General features: G+C 45.3%; 1 protein-coding gene across 6 annotated transcripts in view; it reads left to right on the forward strand.

The window, feature by feature from the left end:
• ralgapa1 (Ral GTPase activating protein catalytic subunit alpha 1) overlaps positions 1-24098 on the forward strand; it is a 203763-nt gene that overhangs the window by 36092 nt on the left and 143573 nt on the right. For 3 of the 6 annotated variants that reach the window (XM_037541859.1, XM_037541860.1, XM_037541861.1), the window contains exons 17-19: positions 14422-14562; positions 17843-19069; positions 22753-22877. In XM_037541859.1, the coding sequence (XP_037397756.1) occupies positions 14422-14562; positions 17843-19069; positions 22753-22877 (1493 nt within the window). The remainder of the gene's footprint in view (positions 1-14421; positions 14563-17842; positions 19070-22752; positions 22878-24098) is intronic. The other 3 variants (XM_037541862.1, XM_037541863.1, XM_037541864.1) reach the window with 3 other exon arrangements.

Below are 24098 nucleotides of genomic sequence, written 5' to 3' on the forward strand. Positions count from 1 at the left end.
TTTTAAATGAAACAGTAGAAGCCGTATCGCCCCCTACGCTTCCTGTAGTGTATTACAGTCTGTCAGAGCGACTGTGTGGATCATATGAACATTATAGAGCTTTTTAAATGAAACAGTAGAAGCCGTATCGCCCCCTACGCTTCCTGTAGTGTATTACAGTCTGTCAGAGCGACTGTGTGGATCATATGAACATTATAGAGCTTTTTAAATGAAACAGTAGAAGCCGTATCGCCCCCTACGCTTCCTGTAGTGTATTACAGTCTGTCAGAGCGACTGTGTGGATCATATGAACATTATAGAGCTTTTTAAATGAAACAGTAGAAGTCGTATCGCCCCCTACGCTTCCTGTAGTGTATTACAGTCTGTCAGAGCGACTGTGTGGATCATATGAACATTATAGAGCTTTTTAAATGAAACAGTAGAAGCCGTATCGCCCCCTGCGCTTCCTGTAGTGTATTACAGTCTGTCAGAGCGACTGTGTGGATCATATGAACATTATAGAGCTTTTTAAATGAAACAGTAGAAGCCGTATCGCCCCCTACGCTTCCTGTAGTGTATTACAGTCTGTCAGAGCGACTGTGTGGATCATATGAACATTATAGAGCTTTTTAAATGAAACAGTAGAAGCCGTATCGCCCCCTACGCTTCCTGTAGTGTATTACAGTCTGTCAGAGCGACTGTGTGGATCATATGAACATTATAGAGCTTTTTAAATGAAACAGTAGAAGCCGTATCGCCCCCTACGTTTCCTGTAGTGTATTACAGTCTGTCAGAGCGACTGTGTGGATCATATGAACATTATAGAGCTTTTTAAATGAAACAGTAGAAGCCGTATCGCCCCCTACGCTTCCTGTAGTGTATTACAGTCTGTCAGAGCGACTGTGTGGATCATATGAACATTATAGAGCTTTTTAAATGAAACAGTAGAAGCCGTATCGCCCCCTACGCTTCCTGTAGTGTATTACAGTCTGTCAAAGCGACTGTGTGGATCATATGAACATTATAGAGCTTTTTAAATGAAACAGTAGAAGCCGTATCGCCCCCTACGCTTCCTGTAGTGTATTACAGTCTGTCAGAGCGACTGTGTGGATCATATGAACATTATAGAGCTTTTTAAATGAAACAGTAGAAGCCGTATCGCCCCCTACGCTTCCTGTAGTGTATTACAGTCTGTCAGAGCGACTGTGTGGATCATATGAACATTATAGAGCTTTTTAAATGAAACAGTAGAAGCCGTATCGCCCCCTACGCTTCCTGTAGTGTATTACAGTCTGTCAGAGCGACTGTGTGGATCATATGAACATTATAGAGCTTTTTAAATGAAACAGTAGAAGCCGTATCGCCCCCTACGCTTCCTGTAGTGTATTACAGTCTGTCAGAGCGACTGTGTGGATCATATGAACATTATAGAGCTTTTTAAATGAAACAGTAGAAGCCGTATCGCCCCCTACGCTTCCTGTAGTGTATTACAGTCTGTCAGAGCGACTGTGTGGATCATATGAACATTATAGAGCTTTTTAAATGAAACAGTAGAAGCCGTATCGCCCCCTACGCTTCCTGTAGTGTATTACAGTCTGTCAGAGCGACTGTGTGGATCATATGAACATTATAGAGCTTTTTAAATGAAACAGTAGAAGTCGTATCGCCACCTACGCTTCCTGTAGTGTATTACAGTCTGTCAGAGCGACTGTGTGGATCATATGAACATTATAGAGCTTTTTAAATGAAACAGTAGAAGCCGTATCGCCCCCTGCGCTTCCTGTAGTGTATTACAGTCTGTCAGAGCGACTGTGTGGATCATATGAACATTATAGAGCTTTTTAAATGAAACAGTAGAAGCCGTATCGCCCCCTACGCTTCCTGTAGTGTATTACAGTCTGTCAGAGCGACTGTGTGGATCATATGAACATTATAGAGCTTTTTAAATGAAACAGTAGAAGCCGTATCGCCCCCTACGCTTCCTGTAGTGTATTACAGTCTGTCAGAGCGACTGTGTGGATCATATGAACATTATAGAGCTTTTTAAATGAAACAGTAGAAGCCGTATCGCCCCCTACGTTTCCTGTAGTGTATTACAGTCTGTCAGAGCGACTGTGTGGATCATATGAACATTATAGAGCTTTTTAAATGAAACAGTAGAAGCCGTATCGCCCCCTACGCTTCCTGTAGTGTATTACAGTCTGTCAGAGCGACTGTGTGGATCATATGAACATTATAGAGCTTTTTAAATGAAACAGTAGAAGCCGTATCGCCCCCTACGCTTCCTGTAGTGTATTACAGTCTGTCAGAGCGACTGTGTGGATCATATGAACATTATAGAGCTTTTTAAATGAAACAGTAGAAGCCGTATCGCCCCCTACGCTTCCTGTAGTGTATTACAGTCTGTCAGAGCGACTGTGTGGATCATATGAACATTATAGAGCTTTTTAAATGAAACAGTAGAAGCCGTATCGCCCCCTACGCTTCCTGTAGTGTATTACAGTCTGTCAGAGCGACTGTGTGGATCATATGAACATTATAGAGCTTTTTAAATGAAACAGTAGAAGCCGTATCGCCCCCTACGCTTCCTGTAGTGTATTACAGTCTGTCAGAGCGACTGTGTGGATCATATGAACATTATAGAGCTTTTTAAATGAAACAGTAGAAGCCGTATCGCCCCCTACGCTTCCTGTAGTGTATTACAGTCTGTCAGAGCGACTGTGTGGATCATATGAACATTATAGAGCTTTTTAAATGAAACAGTAGAAGCCGTATCGCCCCCTACGCTTCCTGTAGTGTATTACAGTCTGTCAGAGCGACTGTGTGGATCATATGAACATTATAGAGCTTTTTAAATGAAACAGTAGAAGCCGTATCGCCCCCTACGCTTCCTGTAGTGTATTACAGTCTGTCAGAGCGACTGTGTGGATCATATGAACATTATAGAGCTTTTTAAATGAAGCAGTAGAAGCCGTATCGCCCCCTACGCTTCCTGTAGTGTATTACAGTCTGTCAGAGCGACTGTGTGGGTCATATGAACATTATAGAGCTTTTTAAATGAAGCAGTAGAAGCCGTATCGCCCCCTACGCTTCCTGTAGTGTATTACAGTCTGTCAGAGCGACTCTGTGGATCATATGAACATTATAGAGCTTTTTAAATGAAGCAGTAGAAGCCGTATCGCCCCCTACGCTTCCTGTAGTGTATTACAGTCTGTCAGAGCGACTCTGTGGATCATATGAACATTATAGAGCTTTTTAAATGAAACAGTAGAAGCCGTATCGCCCCCTACGCTTCCTGTAGTGTATTACAGTCTGTCAGAGCGACTGTGTGGATCATATGAACATTATAGAGCTTTTTAAATGAAACAGTAGAAGCCGTATCGCCCCCTACGCTTCCTGTAGTGTATTACAGTCTGTCAGAGCGACTGTGTGGGTCATATGAACATTATAGAGCTTTTTAAATGAAACAGTAGAAGCCGTATCGCCCCCTACGCTTCCTGTAGTGTATTACAGTCTGTCAGAGCGACTGTGTGGATCATATGAACATTATAGAGCTTTTTAAATGAAACAGTAGAAGCCGTATCGCCCCCTACGCTTCCTGTAGTGTATTACAGTCTGTCAGAGCGACTGTGTGAATCATATGAACATTATAGAGCTTTTTAAATGAAACAGTAGAAGCCGTATCGCCCCCTACGCTTCCTGTAGTGTATTACAGTCTGTCAGAGCGACTGTGAGGATCATATGAACATTATAGAGCTTTTTAAATGAAACAGTAGAAGCCGTATCGCCCCCTACGCTTCCTGTAGTGTATTACAGTCTGTCAGAGCGACTGTGTGGATCATATGAACATTATAGAGCTTTTTAAATGAAACAGTAGAAGCCGTATCGCCCCCTACGCTTCCTGTAGTGTATTACAGTCTGTCAGAGCGACTGTGTGGATCATATGAACATTATAGAGCTTTTTAAATGAAACAGTAGAAGCCGTATCGCCCCCTACGCTTCCTGTAGTGTATTACAGTCTGTCAGAGCGACTGTGTGGATCATATGAACATTACAGAGCTTTTTAAATGAAACAGTAGAAGCCGTATCGCCCCCTACGCTTCCTGTAGTGTATTACAGTCTGTCAGAGCGACTGTGTGGATCATATGAACATTATAGAGCTTTTTAAATGAAACAGTAGAAGCCGTATCGCCCCCTACGCTTCCTGTAGTGTATTACAGTCCGTCAGAGCGACTGTGTGGATCATATGAACATTATAGAGCTTTTTAAATGAAACAGTAGAAGCCGTATCGCCCCCTACGCTTCCTGTAGTGTATTACAGTCTGTCAGAGCGACTGTGTGGATCATATGAACATTATAGAGCTTTTTAAATGAAACAGTAGAAGCCGTATCGCCCCCTACGCTTCCTGTAGTGTATTACAGTCTGTCAGAGCGACTGTGTGGATCATATGAACATTATAGAGCTTTTTAAATGAAGCAGTAGAAGCCGTATCGCCCCCTACGCTTCCTGTAGTGTATTACAGTCTGTCAGAGCGACTGTGTGGATCATATGAACATTATAGAGCTTTTTAAATGAAGCAGTAGAAGCCGTATCGCCCCCTACGCTTCCTGTAGTGTATTACAGTCTGTCAGAGCGACTCTGTGGATCATATGAACATTATAGAGCTTTTTAAATGAAACAGTAGAAGCCGTATCGCCCCCTACGCTTCCTGTAGTGTATTACAGTCTGTCAGAGCGACTGTGTGGATCATATGAACATTATAGAGCTTTTTAAATGAAACAGTAGAAGCCGTATCGCCCCCTACACTTCCTGTAGTGTATTACAGTCTGTCAGAGCGACTGTGTGGGTCATATGAACATTATAGAGCTTTTTAAATGAAACAGTAGAAGCCGTATCGCCCCCTACGCTTCCTGTAGTGTATTACAGTCTGTCAGAGCGACTGTGTGGATCATATGAACATTATAGAGCTTTTTAAATGAAACAGTAGAAGCTGTATCGCCCCCTACGCTTCCTGTAGTGTATTACAGTCTGTCAGAGCGACTGTGTGGATCATATGAACATTATAGAGCTTTTTAAATGAAACAGTAGAAGCCGTATCGCCCCCTACGCTTCCTGTAGTGTATTACAGTCTGTCAGAGCGACTGTGTGGATCATATGAACATTATAGAGCTTTTTAAATGAAACAGTAGAAGCCGTATCGCCCCCTACGCTTCCTGTAGTGTATTACAGTCTGTCAGAGCGACTGTGTGGATCATATGAACATTATAGAGCTTTTTAAATGAAACAGTAGAAGCCGTATCGCCCCCTGCGCTTCCTGTAGTGTATTACAGTCTGTCAGAGCGACTGTGTGGATCATATGAACATTATAGAGCTTTTTAAATGAAACAGTAGAAGTCGTATCGCCACCTACGCTTCCTGTAGTGTATTACAGTCTGTCAGAGCGACTGTGTGGATCATATGAACATTATAGAGCTTTTTAAATGAAACAGTAGAAGCCGTATCGCCCCCTGCGCTTCCTGTAGTGTATTACAGTCTGTCAGAGCGACTGTGTGGATCATATGAACATTATAGAGCTTTTTAAATGAAACAGTAGAAGCCGTATCGCCCCCTACGCTTCCTGTAGTGTATTACAGTCTGTCAGAGCGACTGTGTGGATCATATGAACATTATAGAGCTTTTTAAATGAAACAGTAGAAGCCGTATCGCCCCCTACGCTTCCTGTAGTGTATTACAGTCTGTCAGAGCGACTGTGTGGATCATATGAACATTATAGAGCTTTTTAAATGAAACAGTAGAAGCCGTATCGCCCCCTACGTTTCCTGTAGTGTATTACAGTCTGTCAGAGCGACTGTGTGGATCATATGAACATTATAGAGCTTTTTAAATGAAACAGTAGAAGCCGTATCGCCCCCTACGCTTCCTGTAGTGTATTACAGTCTGTCAGAGCGACTGTGTGGATCATATGAACATTATAGAGCTTTTTAAATGAAACAGTAGAAGCCGTATCGCCCCCTACGCTTCCTGTAGTGTATTACAGTCTGTCAGAGCGACTGTGTGGATCATATGAACATTATAGAGCTTTTTAAATGAAACAGTAGAAGCCGTATCGCCCCCTACGCTTCCTGTAGTGTATTACAGTCTGTCAGAGCGACTGTGTGGATCATATGAACATTATAGAGCTTTTTAAATGAAACAGTAGAAGCCGTATCGCCCCCTACGCTTCCTGTAGTGTATTACAGTCTGTCAGAGCGACTGTGTGGATCATATGAACATTATAGAGCTTTTTAAATGAAACAGTAGAAGCCGTATCGCCCCCTACGCTTCCTGTAGTGTATTACAGTCTGTCAGAGCGACTGTGTGGATCATATGAACATTATAGAGCTTTTTAAATGAAACAGTAGAAGCCGTATCGCCCCCTACGCTTCCTGTAGTGTATTACAGTCTGTCAGAGCGACTGTGTGGATCATATGAACATTATAGAGCTTTTTAAATGAAACAGTAGAAGCCGTATCGCCCCCTACGCTTCCTGTAGTGTATTACAGTCTGTCAGAGCGACTGTGTGGATCATATGAACATTATAGAGCTTTTTAAATGAAACAGTAGAAGCCGTATCGCCCCCTACGCTTCCTGTAGTGTATTACAGTCTGTCAGAGCGACTGTGTGGATCATATGAACATTATAGAGCTTTTTAAATGAAACAGTAGAAGCCGTATCGCCCCCTACGCTTCCTGTAGTGTATTACAGTCTGTCAGAGCGACTGTGTGGATCATATGAACATTATAGAGCTTTTTAAATGAAGCAGTAGAAGCCGTATCGCCCCCTACGCTTCCTGTAGTGTATTACAGTCTGTCAGAGCGACTGTGTGGATCATATGAACATTATAGAGCTTTTTAAATGAAGCAGTAGAAGCCGTATCGCCCCCTACGCTTCCTGTAGTGTATTACAGTCTGTCAGAGCGACTCTGTGGATCATATGAACATTATAGAGCTTTTTAAATGAAACAGTAGAAGCCGTATCGCCCCCTACGCTTCCTGTAGTGTATTACAGTCTGTCAGAGCGACTGTGTGGATCATATGAACATTATAGAGCTTTTTAAATGAAACAGTAGAAGCCGTATCGCCCCCTACGCTTCCTGTAGTGTATTACAGTCTGTCAGAGCGACTGTGTGGATCATATGAACATTATAGAGCTTTTTAAATGAAACAGTAGAAGCCGTATCGCCCCCTACGCTTCCTGTAGTGTATTACAGTCTGTCAGAGCGACTGTGTGGATCATATGAACATTATAGAGCTTTTTAAATGAAACAGTAGAAGCCGTATCGCCCCCTACGCTTCCTGTAGTGTATTACAGTCTGTCAGAGCGACTGTGTGGATCATATGAACATTATAGAGCTTTTTAAATGAAACAGTAGAAGCCGTATCGCCCCCTACGCTTCCTGTAGTGTATTGCAGTCTGTCAGAGCGACTGTGTGGATCATATGAACATTATAGAGCTTTTTAAATGAAACAGTAGAAGCCGTATCGCCCCCTACGCTTCCTGTAGTGTATTACAGTCTGTCAGAGCGACTGTGTGGATCATATGAACATTATAGAGCTTTTTAAATGAAACAGTAGAAGCCGTATCGCCCCCTACGCTTCCTGTAGTGTATTACAGTCTGTCAGAGCGACTGTGTGGGTCATATGAACATTATAGAGCTTTTTAAATGAAACAGTAGAAGCCGTATCGCCCCCTACGCTTCCTGTAGTGTATTACAGTCTGTCAGAGCGACTGTGTGGATCATATGAACATTATAGAGCTTTTTAAATGAAACAGTAGAAGCCGTATCGCCCCCTACGCTTCCTGTAGTGTATTACAGTCTGTCAGAGCGACTGTGTGAATCATATGAACATTATAGAGCTTTTTAAATGAAACAGTAGAAGCCGTATCGCCCCCTACGCTTCCTGTAGTGTATTACAGTCTGTCAGAGCGACTGTGTGGATCATATGAACATTATAGAGCTTTTTAAATGAAACAGTAGAAGCCGTATCGCCCCCTACGCTTCCTGTAGTGTATTACAGTCTGTCAGAGCGACTGTGTGGATCATATGAACATTATAGAGCTTTTTAAATGAAACAGTAGAAGCCGTATCGCCCCCTACGCTTCCTGTAGTGTATTACAGTCTGTCAGAGCGACTGTGTGGATCATATGAACATTATAGAGCTTTTTAAATGAAACAGTAGAAGCCGTATCGCCCCCTACGCTTCCTGTAGTGTATTACAGTCTGTCAGAGCGACTGTGTGGATCATATGAACATTATAGAGCTTTTTAAATGAAACAGTAGAAGCCGTATCGCCACCTACGCTTCCTGTAGTGTATTACAGTCTGTCAGAGTGACTGTGTGGATCATATGAACATTATAGAGCTTTTTAAATGAAACAGTAGAAGCCGTATCGCCCCCTACGCTTCCTGTAGTGTATTACAGTCTGTCAGAGCGACTGTGTGGATCATATGAACATTATAGAGCTTTTTAAATGAAACAGTAGAAGCCGTATCGCCCCCTACGCTTCCTGTAGTGTATTACAGTCTGTCAGAGCGACTGTGTGGATCATATGAACATTATAGAGCTTTTTAAATGAAACAGTAGAAGCCGTATCGCCCCCTACGCTTCCTGTAGTGTATTACAGTCTGTCAGAGCGACTGTGTGGATCATATGAACATTATAGAGCTTTTTAAATGAAACAGTAGAAGCCGTATCGCCCCCTACGCTTCCTGTAGTGTATTACAGTCTGTCAGAGCGACTGTGTGGATCATATGAACATTATAGAGCTTTTTAAATGAAACAGTAGAAGCCGTATCGCCCCCTACGCTTCCTGTAGTGTATTACAGTCTGTCAGAGCGACTGTGTGGATCATATGAACATTATAGAGCTTTTTAAATGAAGCAGTAGAAGCCGTATCGCCCCCTACGCTTCCTGTAGTGTATTACAGTCTGTCAGAGCGACTGTGTGGATCATATGAACATTATAGAGCTTTTTAAATGAAGCAGTAGAAGCCGTATCGCCCCCTACGCTTCCTGTAGTGTATTACAGTCTGTCAGAGCGACTCTGTGGATCATATGAACATTATAGAGCTTTTTAAATGAAACAGTAGAAGCCGTATCGCCCCCTACGCTTCCTGTAGTGTATTACAGTCTGTCAGAGCGACTGTGTGGATCATATGAACATTATAGAGCTTTTTAAATGAAACAGTAGAAGCCGTATCGCCCCCTACGCTTCCTGTAGTGTATTACAGTCTGTCAGAGCGACTGTGTGGGTCATATGAACATTATAGAGCTTTTTAAATGAAACAGTAGAAGCCGTATCGCCCCCTACGCTTCCTGTAGTGTATTACAGTCTGTCAGAGCGACTGTGTGGATCATATGAACATTATAGAGCTTTTTAAATGAAACAGTAGAAGCCGTATCGCCCCCTACGCTTCCTGTAGTGTATTACAGTCTGTCAGAGCGACTGTGTGAATCATATGAACATTATAGAGCTTTTTAAATGAAACAGTAGAAGCCGTATCGCCCTCTACGCTTCCTGTAGTGTATTACAGTCTGTCAGAGCGACTGTGAGGATCATATGAACATTATAGAGCTTTTTAAATGAAACAGTAGAAGCCGTATCGCCCCCTACGCTTCCTGTAGTGTATTACAGTCTGTCAGAGCGACTGTGTGGATCATATGAACATTATAGAGCTTTTTAAATGAAACAGTAGAAGCCGTATCGCCCCCTACGCTTCCTGTAGTGTATTACAGTCTGTCAGAGCGACTGTGTGGATCATATGAACATTATAGAGCTTTTTAAATGAAACAGTAGAAGCCGTATCGCCCCCTACGCTTCCTGTAGTGTATTACAGTCTGTCAGAGCGACTGTGTGGATCATATGAACATTACAGAGCTTTTTAAATGAAACAGTAGAAGCCGTATCGCCCCCTACGCTTCCTGTAGTGTATTACAGTCCGTCAGAGCGACTGTGTGGATCATATGAACATTATAGAGCTTTTTAAATGAAACAGTAGAAGCCGTATCGCCCCCTACGCTTCCTGTAGTGTATTACAGTCCGTCAGAGCGACTGTGTGGATCATATGAACATTATAGAGCTTTTTAAATGAAACAGTAGAAGCCGTATCGCCCCCTACGCTTCTTGTAGTGTATTACAGTCTGTCAGAGCGACTGTGTGGATCATATGAACATTATAGAGCTTTTTAAATGAAACAGTAGAAGCCGTATCGCCCCCTACGCTTCCTGTAGTGTATTACAGTCTGTCAGAGCGACTGTGTGGGTCATATGAACATTATAGAGCTTTTTAAATGAAACAGTAGAAGCCGTATCGCCCCCTACGCTTCCTGTAGTGTATTACAGTCTGTCAGAGCGACTGTGTGGATCATATGAACATTATAGAGCTTTTTAAATGAAACAGTAGAAGCTGTATCGCCCCCTACGCTTCCTGTAGTGTATTACAGTCTGTCAGAGCGACTGTGTGGATCATATGAACATTATAGAGCTTTTTAAATGAAACAGTAGAAGCCGTATCGCCCCCTACGCTTCCTGTAGTGTATTACAGTCTGTCAGAGCGACTGTGTGGATCATATGAACATTATAGAGCTTTTTAAATGAAACAGTAGAAGCCGTATCGCCCCCTACGCTTCCTGTAGTGTATTACAGTCTGTCAGAGCGACTGTGTGGATCATATGAACATTATAGAGCTTTTTAAATGAAACAGTAGAAGTCGTATCGCCACCTACGCTTCCTGTAGTGTATTACAGTCTGTCAGAGCGACTGTGTGGATCATATGAACATTATAGAGCTTTTTAAATGAAACAGTAGAAGCCGTATCGCCCCCTGCGCTTCCTGTAGTGTATTACAGTCTGTCAGAGCGACTGTGTGGATCATATGAACATTATAGAGCTTTTTAAATGAAACAGTAGAAGCCGTATCGCCCCCTACGCTTCCTGTAGTGTATTACAGTCTGTCAGAGCGACTGTGTGGATCATATGAACATTATAGAGCTTTTTAAATGAAACAGTAGAAGCCGTATCGCCCCCTACGCTTCCTGTAGTGTATTACAGTCTGTCAGAGCGACTGTGTGGATCATATGAACATTATAGAGCTTTTTAAATGAAACAGTAGAAGCCGTATCGCCCCCTACGCTTCCTGTAGTGTATTACAGTCTGTCAGAGCGACTGTGTGGATCATATGAACATTATAGAGCTTTTTAAATGAAACAGTAGAAGCCGTATCGCCCCCTACGCTTCCTGTAGTGTATTACAGTCTGTCAGAGCGACTGTGTGGATCATATGAACATTATAGAGCTTTTTAAATGAAACAGTAGAAGCCGTATCGCCCCCTACGCTTCCTGTAGTGTATTACAGTCTGTCAGAGCGACTGTGTGGATCATATGAACATTATAGAGCTTTTTAAATGAAACAGTAGAAGCCGTATCGCCCCCTACGCTTCCTGTAGTGTATTACAGTCTGTCAGAGCGACTGTGTGGATCATATGAACATTATAGAGCTTTTTAAATGAAACAGTAGAAGCCGTATCGCCACCTACGCTTCCTGTAGTGTATTACAGTCTGTCAGAGCGACTGTGTGGATCATATGAACATTATAGAGCTTTTTAAATGAAACAGTAGAAGCCGTATCGCCCCCTACGCTTCCTGTAGTGTATTACAGTCTGTCAGAGCGACTGTGTGGATCATATGAACATTATAGAGCTTTTTAAATGAAACAGTAGAAGCCGTATCGCCCCCTACGCTTCCTGTAGTGTATTACAGTCTGTCAGAGCGACTGTGTGGATCATATGAACATTATAGAGCTTTTTAAATGAAACAGTAGAAGCCGTATCGCCCCCTACGCTTCCTGTAGTGTATTACAGTCTGTCAGAGCGACTGTGTGGATCATATGAACATTATAGAGCTTTTTAAATGAAACAGTAGAAGCCGTATCGCCCCCTACGCTTCCTGTAGTGTATTACAGTCTGTCAGAGCGACTGTGTGGATCATATGAACATTATAGAGCTTTTTAAATGAAACAGTAGAAGCCGTATCGCCCCCTACGCTTCCTGTAGTGTATTACAGTCTGTCAGAGCGACTGTGTGGATCATATGAACATTATAGAGCTTTTTAAATGAAACAGTAGAAGCCGTATCGCCCCCTACGCTTCCTGTAGTGTATTACAGTCTGTCAGAGCGACTGTGTGGATCATATGAACATTATAGAGCTTTTTAAATGAAACAGTAGAAGCCGTATCGCCCCCTACGCTTCCTGTAGTGTATTACAGTCTGTCAGAGCGACTGTGTGGATCATATGAACATTATAGAGCTTTTTAAATGAAGCAGTAGAAGCCGTATCGCCCCCTACGCTTCCTGTAGTGTATTACAGTCTGTCAGAGCGACTCTGTGGATCATATGAACATTATAGAGCTTTTTAAATGAAACAGTAGAAGCCGTATCGCCCCCTACGCTTCCTGTAGTGTATTACAGTCTGTCAGAGCGACTGTGTGGATCATATGAACATTATAGAGCTTTTTAAATGAAACAGTAGAAGCCGTATCGCCCCCTACGCTTCCTGTAGTGTATTACAGTCTGTCAGAGCGACTGTGTGGGTCATATGAACATTATAGAGCTTTTTAAATGAAACAGTAGAAGCCGTATCGCCCCCTACGCTTCCTGTAGTGTATTACAGTCTGTCAGAGCGACTGTGTGGGTCATATGAACATTATAGAGCTTTTTAAATGAAACAGTAGAAGCCGTATCGCCCCCTACGCTTCCTGTAGTGTATTACAGTCTGTCAGAGCGACTGTGTGGATCATATGAACATTATAGAGCTTTTTAAATGAAACAGTAGAAGCCGTATCGCCCCCTACGCTTCCTGTAGTGTATTACAGTCTGTCAGAGCGACTGTGTGAATCATATGAACATTATAGAGCTTTTTAAATGAAACAGTAGAAGCCGTATCGCCCCCTACGCTTCCTGTAGTGTATTACAGTCTGTCAGAGCGACTGTGAGGATCATATGAACATTATAGAGCTTTTTAAATGAAACAGTAGAAGCCGTATCGCCCCCTACGCTTCCTGTAGTGTATTACAGTCTGTCAGAGCGACTGTGTGGATCATATGAACATTATAGAGCTTTTTAAATGAAACAGTAGAAGCCGTATTGCCCCCTACGCTTCCTGTAGTGTATTACAGTCCGTCAGAGCGACTGTGTGGATCATATGAACATTATAGAGCTTTTTAAATGAAACAGTAGAAGCCGTATCGCCCCCTACGCTTCCTGTAGTGTATTACAGTCTGTCAGAGCGACTGTGTGGATCATATGAACATTATAGAGCTTTTTAAATGAAACAGTAGAAGCCGTATCGCCCCCTACGCTTCCTGTAGTGTATTACAGTCTGTCAGAGCGACTGTGTGGATCATATGAACATTATAGAGCTTTTTAAATGAAACAGTAGAAGCCGTATCGCCCCCTACGCTTCCTGTAGTGTATTACAGTCTGTCAGAGTGACTGTGTGGATCATATGAACATTATACAGCTTTTTAAATGAAACAGTAGAAGCCGTATCGCCCCCTACGCTTCCTGTAGTGTATTACAGTCTGTCAGAGCGACCGTGTGGATCATATGAACATTATAGAGCTTTTTAAATGAAACAGTAGAAGCCGTATCGCCCCCTACGCTTCCTGTAGTGTATTACAGTCTGTCAGAGCGACTGTGTGGATCATATGAACATTATAGAGCTTTTTAAATGAAACAGTAGAAGCCGTATCGCCCCCTACGCTTCCTGTAGTGTATTACAGTCTGTCAGAGCGACTGTGTGGATCATATGAACATTATAGAGGCTTTTTAAATGAAACAGTAGAAGCCGTATCGCCCCCTACGCTTCCTGTAGTGTATTACAGTCTGTCAGAGCGACTGTGTGGATCATATGAACATTATAGAGCTTTTTAAATGAAACAGTAGAAGCCGTATCGCCCCCTACGCTTCCTGTAGTGTATTACAGTCTGTCAGAGCGACTGTGTGGATCATATGAACATTATAGAGCTTTTTAAATGAAACAGTAGAAGCCGTATCGCCCCCTACGCTTCCTGTAGTGTATTACAGTCTGTCAGAGTGGCTTGTAAAACATTATAAAGAGCTGTTTGTATCTGTGGTGATTGTGGAAGTGTTTGGAGACTGAACTGTAGTAAATGCGATGACGATGAAAGCCAGGTGGTCACTTCGGTCCACTCCTGCTTCCTCTGCCTTCTTACTCTTTCTCTGTCTTAACAGTCACTACTGTCTGCCTCGCTGCCTCTCTGCCCTGTCTCACACACTCTTCTCTTTCTCTCTTTTTCATCCTCTCCACTTTCCCTTTCTTCATCCCCCTTTTCTCTTCCTCCATCACTCCTCTTTCCTCCCCCCTCCCTCTTTCTGCTGGGTTGTAGCTCTGCGTAGCTGTTCGACGGGTGACAGCCTCTTGTCTTCAGCGTTTATCCGCAGTGCTAAAAGTGCCCCTGTCCTCGTGCACCCCGCCCACCCTCTCCTGCCTGACTCTGTCCTCACTCCCCTAGCAGACGATCTGTCAGGTAGAGCCTCTCCGCCTGCCTGCAGCAGCGCACCTGCGTGTTCCTGCACGTCTGCCGCTGTGCCTGAGTGTTTGCGTGTGCGTCTGCCTTCATTCATCCAGTCGACCTCGCTGCAGTTAACCGGCCCGAGTCACTGTTCTGTTCATCCCCCCCTCCCCAGCCCAACTAAGCCCGTTCAGGGCGGGTGTGATGTCACTACTTCAAAGGCTTCAGCCTATAGTGGTTTAGCCCCACCCATTCAGCTACAGCAGTTTAGCTCCACCCATTCAGCTACAGCAGTTTAGCACCACCCATTCAGCTACAGCAGTTTAGCACCACCCATTCAGCTACAGCAGTTTAGCCCCACCCATTCACCTACAGCAGTTTAGCTCCACCCATTCAGCCTACAGCAGTTTAGCCCCACCCATTCAGCCTACAGCAGTTTAGCCCCACCCATTCGCCTACAGCAGTTTAGCCCCACCCATTCGCCTACAGCAGTTTAGCCCCACCCATTCGCCTACAGCAGTTTAGCCCCACCCATTCAGCTACAGCAGTTTAGCACCACCCATTCAGCTACAGCAGTTTAGCCCCACCCATTCAGCCTACAGCAGTTTAGCCCCACCCATTCAGCCTACAGCAGTTTAGCCCCACCCATTCGCCTACAGCAGTTTAGCCCCACCCATTCGCCTACAGCAGTTTAGCCCCACCCATTCGCCTACAGCAGTTTAGCCCCACCCATTCAGCTACAGCAGTTTAGCACCACCCATTCAGCTACAGCAGTTTAGCCCCACCCATTCAGCCTACAGCAGTTTAGCCCCACCCATTCAGCCTACAGCAGTTTAGCCCCACCCATTCAGCCTACAGCAGTTTAGCCCCACCCATTCAGCCTACAGCAGTTGAGCTGATAGGTAGTGCAGAGTGATTGTGGGTCTTTGCTTGTTCTCCTGCTCAGCTGCTCCATTTCTGCCTGAACTAATCTGCATCTTCCTGTTTCTGCTCTGTCTCTCCGTGTTCCGTGTCCCTGTCCCGTGTCCGTGTCCGTGTCCGTGTTTGTGAGCGTTTTTTCACCAGTTCTCCAGCCTTTAAAGGGGAACTCCACCCATTTTTTTTTGGTGGTGGTGATGGGAACCAGGCGTCGCCATGACTACAACACAGATATAGACACTTTATTTACCATCCAGAACCACCAGAGAACCTACACGAGTCTTCTGAGCTTATATGGAATGTTGATGATGGAAAACAGTGGAAAATCTGGAATAATGAGTTTTCTTTGGGGACTATTTTGCCACACAGCGCCCTGCATGTCCCCCTCCACCATGAATGGAGTTGAAGTTCTCTAAACTCTCATAAAACAGCGTCTCAGTCATCAGGCAGTGAATTCAGAACCAGCTCATGTAGGAACTTTCTGTAGGAGCTTTTAGAGGGACGTCTGGTTCCCATCACCACCACTGTGAGGAGCTTTTAGAGGGACGTCTGGTTCCCATCACCACCACTGTGAGGAGCTTTTAGAGGGGACGTCTGGTTCCCATCACCACCACTGTGAGGAGCTTTTAGAGGGACGTCTGGTTCCCATCACCACCACTGTGAACGGTTCTGACTCTAGACGTTTCACTCCAAACCGCTCTGTTTACATCTTAACCACTTAATTGTGCGGGAATTTAGAAAAATCTTTGGAGTTCCCCTCTAAGGGAAGAGCAGGATGGTCTCTGTGCTTTAGCTCTGTATTTCTCTTTTCTCTAATGGTTGTTCCTTGTTCCCCAGGTGTTCTGGGGAGCTGGTGAACTCCCTGCATAGCCCAGCCTTCCTCTTCCAGCCTGTTTGTTACGGTCTTATTTATTTTGGGTCGTGTTTGTTTCATTTGTGACTGAATCACTTCCACTGAATGGCTTCATCAGGCTTCTGTAGATAAATATCCATGAGAGAATTCAAACGAACGTGTGTTCATTTCCATAACTGCTGGACCTTTTTGTTGTGGCTGTGTTTGTGATTAATGTCCAGTGGAATCTGTTTTGATGTGCGGCTTGTTTATTGTGTGTTTGTGCACGTCTTTGCGTTCTGCATGTTTACTGTGGACACGGCGATTTTGTCTACAGATACTGAAGCACGTGTTAAAATGTGATCAGCTTCTCTTACAGCCAGTCCTGGACACCCGCTGACCCGCACACCTGATACTTTTTTGGCCTTGTACCTGTTTAATTAACTCAGTTGTGATTCTTTAGGAAACTGTTTCACTGTTTTTAAAAATGCTCAGAATCTCTCACGTCAGTACAGTCGTAGTCTCACCGGTCAGGAATAACATTCTGACCGCCTCCTCGTTTCTACACTCACTGTCCACTTTATCAGCTCCACTGACCGTATAGCTGCACTCTGTAGTTCTACAGTTACAGACTGTAGTCCATCTGTTTCTCTGATACTCTGTTACCCTGTTCTTCAGTGGTCAGGACCCCCATGGACCCTCACAGAGCAGGTACTGTTTGGGGTGGTGGGTCATTCTCAGCACTGTAGTGACACTGATGTGATGGTGGTGTGTTAGTGTGTTGTGCTGGTGTGAGTGGATCAGACACAGCAGTGCTGCTGGAGTTTTTAAACACTGTGTCCACTCACTGTCCACTCTATTAGACACAGCTCATCTGCTGCTGCACAGTTTGTGTTGGTCACCCTCTAGTCCTTCATCAGTGCCCACAGGACGCTGCCCACAGGACGCCGCCCACAGGACGCCGCCCACAGGACGCCGCCCACAGGACGCCGCCCGCAGGATGAACAGAGAAACAGATGGACTACAGTCTGTAACTGTAGAACTACAGAGTGCAGCTATACAGTAAGTGGAGCTGATAAAGTGGACAGTGAGTGTAGAAACAAGGAGGTGGTCAGAATGCTATGCCTGACCGGTGTAAATGTTTGGGCGCCGCTGGTCAATTGTTGTTCATTTGCTGAATTTATACTGTGGAGGTGAAAATAAACTGCAGAAGGAATGGCGAATGTTCTCAACTACCGTATTTAACCGTGTTCCCTGTGGACGACGCTGCATAAGTGCGGAATTTACTGAGCAAGATCGTTTCAGTCCTACGTAATGTTTCTGTTAAAATGTGATTGTTGGGGTATCTTCCTGTACCGATGCTGAATCGCCCCTCAGCTCAGTGAATTAAAGTGTGTTTGCTTTATTAGGCTGTGGTGATGACCGTCAGGTCAGGTGTGCTGGGAACCGAGCGGGTCTCCAGGACTGGAGCTGAGAACTGCCGGTCCTGATCTTTTGTGTTCTGTGTTTTTTGCCTGTATCGGTTCTTTTTCTGTGCACATACAGACATGGAGGACCCCCCTTTGGCGGCCCGCGGGCCTCGGGCCCGTCACTGCTCCCAGAGCGAGGAGAGCCCAGCCTCGGAGGTGTTCGCGGCGTCGGCCGACCTGGAGCAGACGCCCCTCCCGCGCAGCAGCAGCGCCTCCGACATCATGGAGCCCTTCATCAACGAGCGGGTCAAAGGTGCTCTTCCTGTTTCTGAAAGTCCCCCTCACACCCACCCTTCCTCCACCTCCACGGCCCCCACAGACCCCCCCCACTGCCCCCCGACCCACGACTCCCACAGCGCCCCCGAAAGCCAGGCATCTTCCCTGGAGGTTGGCGATAGCATCTACGACCACCTCTGCCAGATGCCAGGGCCGCAGCCCCCGTTCGTTCCCGATTGGACGTGTCCGGCTGCCACGCCCACTCCTCTGGCCGAGAGCGGGGCCGACGATGACCTTTTTAGCTCTTTAAGGGAGTACTTCTTGCTCAGGGACCCCGGGGAGGCGGTGCTAGGTGGGTTAGGGGCGGAGCCAGGTGTCGATAGAGGCGGGGTTTTGGATAAAGAGATAGAGCCAAGCGAGCAGAGCTTCTATGATTGTTTAGAGCAGTGTGATTGGGTGTCCACTTGTACGCAAAGCACGGAGGAACCGTCCAGTCAGAGTTTAGCCGAGGACAGGAAAGAGTTACAAAGGCAAGACGCAACTGACCGGCCGAGTGAAAGCGAGCCCATTTCGCAGCATCCCCAGTCCACGTTTCGCCCCAAGCTGACCCGCACAGGCCCCAAAAAGCGGCCGGGCGGGGGCGTCCACGTCAGCTTCCGCCCGTCCACAGAGTCGGTGCAGTTCCTAAACCCGCTGGACCCCAAAGAGGCGCACTGGAAGGTCCGGCTCAAGCGCCTCAGCCACTTCAGCGGCCACCCGGCAGGCTCAAAGGCCCGAGACGGGTCAGGAGGCGGTGGGGAGGGAGGGGGGGCGTGTTCCTCAGTGGACGGGGCGCGGACGGGGCGCATCGGCCGGCCTTCTTTGCCCCGTCCGTCCCGCTCCAGGTCGCAGGAGTCGGGCTGCAGCCCCTCCCGCCAGCAGGTGGCGCTCCTGGGCGGCATGTATAAGTCTGTGGTCCACGCTCTCTCCAAGCCGAAGAGCCACGCGGCGGCCGGCCAAAGCCACAGCGTCACTAAAGCTCCGCCGGACGCACCGCTGAAGGACCTGTACACGCATGTTATGGGCTATTTTGGAAGAAGAGCACCAGGTGAGGAACAATCGGTCGACCGGAAGACACGAAAAACAAAAAACATCAAAACAATCGCCTGTTCCCTGTTTTCCTCTTTTTTAACTCTTTGATTTTTGTTTCTTTTTTGGCTGAATGCGGATTGAATTGAAGCTTTTTGTGTTTTTTCCTTTTTTTTTGTTTTTTTAAAAGTAGCTCAAAGCCATAAAGACCCCACAGGCCGATGCCTGCAAAAGCTCCTCTGGGACGGCCCCCCCCCTTCTCCTCCTCCAGCTTCTGGGATCTAATATCTGCTGCCCCTCTGCCCCCTGGATGCTGCATGCGACCTCACGCCTCCCTCCCGGCCCTTCCCTCTCTCTCACTTTCACGTACAGACACACACCCAGACCTAATGACTCCTAAAAGCGTGAACCTGCCGTGAGTTTAAGAGCACAGGCTTTTCTCAGACCCTCTTCTTGACTCACCCCTCGGATTTTGATATTATATACAGTGCATATATATTGATATTTGCCAGTTTAATTCTTGCCAGCAGAGGGCAGCACTTGACCAGTGACTGTAGTTCAGTGTCCTCAACCAGAACACGGTCCTTTGAAGGCACAATCATCTCAGGCACAGAGCTTCAGCCACGTCCTTCTGTATTAGTCAGAGTAACGTGTTAAAAGCTTGCTGGTAGTTTAGTCTCGGGCTTTAGAACGGGACTGCTTAGAACAGCTCGGACAGTACCTGTCAAGAACCTGGACCCACTTGATTTCATGAAGTTTTGTAAATTAAATTTGTTTCTCAGACAAACGTAAATCACCTACGTATGAATTTATAAATAAATAAATAAATAAATAAAAATAAGCCCCCGGTCAGTCCACGTCAACACAAATAGGGATGCACACAATTCTGTAGTACAAAAACGGTTCCATATAGAACCGTGAACATGCAAAGAACCCTTTGCATGGTGAAAATGTTCTTCGGATTGGTGGGAAAAAGGGCAAGCAGGGTAAACACGCTTGACGTCGTAACAATAGAAGAACCCTTTTGGTGCCATATAGAACCATTTTCTTAAAGGTGCTTTATAGCACATTTTGAGCATGTTCATCAGTCTGAAGAACCGTTTCACCATGCACTGGAGCCTTTAATCATGCAAAGGGTTATTTGAGTTAATGGTTCTCTAAATTTTCTCTGTAGTCTTTACTAAGGTACTCTTGAAGAACCCTCTTTAAGTGTGTAGTGAAGAATCTAACGCACAGGCTTGTTAAACAATAGTTTTTTGTTGTCATGTCTTCTTTTGTAATTGTAGTTTATGTATCATAATAATTCTATATAGCGTTTAATATACTGTCATATGGCAGTGGCAAACCGTCAGAGCTGTGTCTTCGAGTTTATACATGTCAAAAAAAGAGAGATCAGCCACGCTAGCGCCCCCTATGGGATTTCTGATAGTATATTAGCGCGACACTAACGCTGGTGCACTTAAACGTTTCTTTCCCCGTTCTAGATAATCAATAATGATCTTGTGTGTATCAGCGTTACGGTGACTCTTTCAGTAAAGAGTCTATAGAGCTGCCGCCGCTGTTTTACATTCCTAACAGCTAACCGGAACACTGCTTAGACTACGGCTCATATTCACAGACACTGACGTATCTAGAACTCTGTCGCCTCCTGATTACGTTGGTAGTTAATCTGAGGTTTAAGGCCTTCAGACCAGCTCCTAAAGCCCTAACCAATGGGAGAGCGGCTTGGCTGTATCTACCTGGACACCACAGAGAGAACGGTCCTGATTGGACCCTTTTCTGTTGGAGTTCTGAAGATTTGAACCCAAACCTGATGATGAAATGAGAGAACTGCGATATTTAGAGCTGAAATACAACAAACATGATGATTCTCTTAAATAATGAGCCACAAATTAGACGTGATTTTCCTTCCCTGGAGGTGGAGCTATTCTAATTCAGGGGTTCTCGAAAGCTCACATGGTGAGCGCGGAAGTTTGGCCCAGAAGTAGATTTACTTTGAGCTGCTGATCATACAAGCAAACGGCTCAATAATCGGCGTCGCCTCATGTTTAACTATACGCTGCAATAAACACACGAATCTGTGATGGATGAATTCCATTCGGTCAGAAAAGAGCAGCGTTTTCCACTGATTTGCACTGAAACCAGCTGTGCCCATTACAGCACCGTCAGGCCAGTCGCTGAGCTCGACCTACATTTACATATTTTTGATTTTTTTTTGTTATTACAAATAATTATCACATCATTCATACTTGTTATATTAAACGTTTTGCCTTGGTTAAATGTCTATGTTGTAATAGCATCTTGTGGTTAAAAAAAAAAAAAAGTCCCGTAGCAGTACCACCACAGCCCACTGGGGGGCCCACTGCCCACAGGCTGAAAAACCACAGTTCTAATCTGTATTGTTCTATGATCTATGGATCAGAGTAAGTGGGTGTTGCTCTGTTGACCGGTACTGGACGGTGGTTTGAGCTGTAGATCGTCTCTCTGTCCGAGACACATGACTGAGCTCTGACTAACCTGCTGGAGCAGCTCTGGTCCTGGGAACGACCGTGTGATTCAGCTCCTAACACACACTCACCTTCCTGACCGTGTGCCGGGGACGAAGGCTGCATCAACTAACACACTCGCTGCTCCTGTCACTAGAGGCGCATTACAGGGCAACTCCACCGAATTTTCAAAATCTCTGCATAATCAACTGGTTCAGATGTAAACCGAGTGGTTCTGAGCGGTTCGGTGTGAAACGCTCTGTTCTGGATAATCTTCCCGAGTCCGAACCGTTCACAGTGGTGGTGATAGGAACCAGACGTCCCCCTCTAAAAGCTCCTCACAGTGGTGGTGATGGGAACCAGACGTCCCTCTAAAAGCTCCTACAGAAAGTTCCTACATGAGCTGGTTCTGAATTCACTGCCTGATGACTGAGACGCTGTTTTATGAGAGTTTAGAGAACTTCAACTCCATTCATGGTGGAGGGAGACATGCAGGGCGCTGTGCGGCAAAATAGTCCCCAAAGAAAACTCATTATTCCAGATTTTCCACTGTTTTCCATCATCAGCATTCCATATAAGCTCAGAAGACTCGTGTAGGTTCTCTGGTGGTTCTGGATGGTAAATAAAGTGTCTATATCTGTGTTGTAGTCATGGCGACGCCTGGTTCCCATCACCACCGCTGTAAAGACGTCTGAACCGCTTCACACCACACCGACTGAGTTACATCTCTGGTTGATTTTTGAAAAATGGGTGGAATTCCCCTTTTTAACGTTTACCCGAAGTGCACGTTCAGGCTGGAAAATGAAGGACCTGCACTATCTCTCTATCTCTGCCTTAATGTCTCTCCACCCCTCTCTCTCTCTCTCTCTCACTCTCTTCTGGGGGCTGCATGACGTGTGAGTACCTCCATCGCTTCACTGGTTGGAATCAGCTTCATGGTGTTATGCCTTTGTCAGGGCGATGTTTCCCCTCTGATCCATGGGCTGCAGTTAGTTCTGCATATTTTACTCCTTGATTTGTGCTGTGCTTCATTAAAATCTCCTTTATTGACTCACTCAATTAAAAAAAAGTCAACTTGTCATTTACATATGCATCAGAAACACATGGACGCAGACTCTGACGCTGTTCTGCTGTTTAAATGTGTTTTACTGTTGAACATGGCTGTGAGAGTGTCCGTTATCTGATAGACTCTGTATGTGTTTATGTCCGAACGCAGCCAATAAAGACGAGCTGACCCCGAAGATGCGTCCCGTCTCCACTGACGCCGGCAGCAGCAATCCAAACGTCAGTGACCTGATGGACGAGTTCATCCAGGAACGACTTCGGACCAGAGGAACCTCGGTCAGCCCCCTTTAACCCTTTAAAGCGATAGCAAATATAATATCAGCCGTTTCCTTCTTTAGATTTAGCCCTGGAGCCACGGCGTGAATGTAAGGGGTCTCTGACACTGTGATTGCGTTTACATACCCTCAGTAATCAGATCAGAATCGGATTTCCGCAGTTATCTGAATATCCAAGCGGTCGTGTAAACGTTATACTCTTGATACAGAAATCCGATTAAGAAATCTGACCAAGCGGCTGGATTTCGGCTCAGGAGTCAGGTTTCCCAATGCTGTGAACTCTTACTCTGATTTCTTTCGGATTCCTCGGTCTGCGAGATCAGACGGTGGTACCAGCAGCGAGACGCAGCAGAACACTTTGGGAGCGGTGCTGGAACCAAACGCAGAATAAAGGATTTAAATGTTCTCCATCTTCTAGATGCTGTATCGTCATATGTTTAAAGAAAACATTTGTTTTCGTCACGTCTATCTGATGACTGTCTGACTCGTGTAGACCTGGAGTTTCTCCATTATCTGATGACTGTCTGACTCCTGTAGACCTGGAGTTTCCCCATTATCTGATTACTGTCTGACTCATGTAGACCTGGAGTTTCCTCATTATCTGATTACTGTCTGACTCCTGTAGACCTGGAGTTTCCCCATTATCTGATGACTGTCTGACTCCTGTAGACCTGGAGTTTCCCCGTTATCTGATGACTGTCTGACTCATGTAGACCTGGAGTTTCCTCATTATCTGATTACTGTCTGACTCCTGTAGACCTGGAGTTTCCCCATTATCTGATGACTGTCTGACTCCTGTAGACCTGGAGTTTCCCCATTATCTGATTACTGTCTGACTCATGTAGACCTGGAGTTTCCTCATTATCTGATTACTGTCTGACTCCTGTAGACCTGGAGTTTCCCCATTATCTGATGACTGTCTGACTCCTGTAGACCTGGAGTTTCCCCATTATCTGATTACTGTCTGACTCCTGTAGACCTGGAGTTTCCCCATTATCTGATTACTGTCTGACTCATGTGACCTGGAGTTTCCCCGTTATCTGATTACTGTCTGACTCATGTAGACCTGGAGTTTCCCCGTTATCTGATTACTGTCTGACTCCTGTAGACCTGGAGTTTCCCCGTTATCTGATTACTGTCTGACTCATGTAGACCTGGAGTTTCCCCATTATCTGATTACTGTCTGACTCGTGTAGACCTGGAGTTTCCCCATTATCTGATT

This window comes from Pygocentrus nattereri, chromosome 10, assembly GCF_015220715.1.
Source record: "Pygocentrus nattereri isolate fPygNat1 chromosome 10, fPygNat1.pri, whole genome shotgun sequence".
NCBI lineage: Eukaryota > Metazoa > Chordata > Actinopteri > Characiformes > Serrasalmidae > Pygocentrus > Pygocentrus nattereri.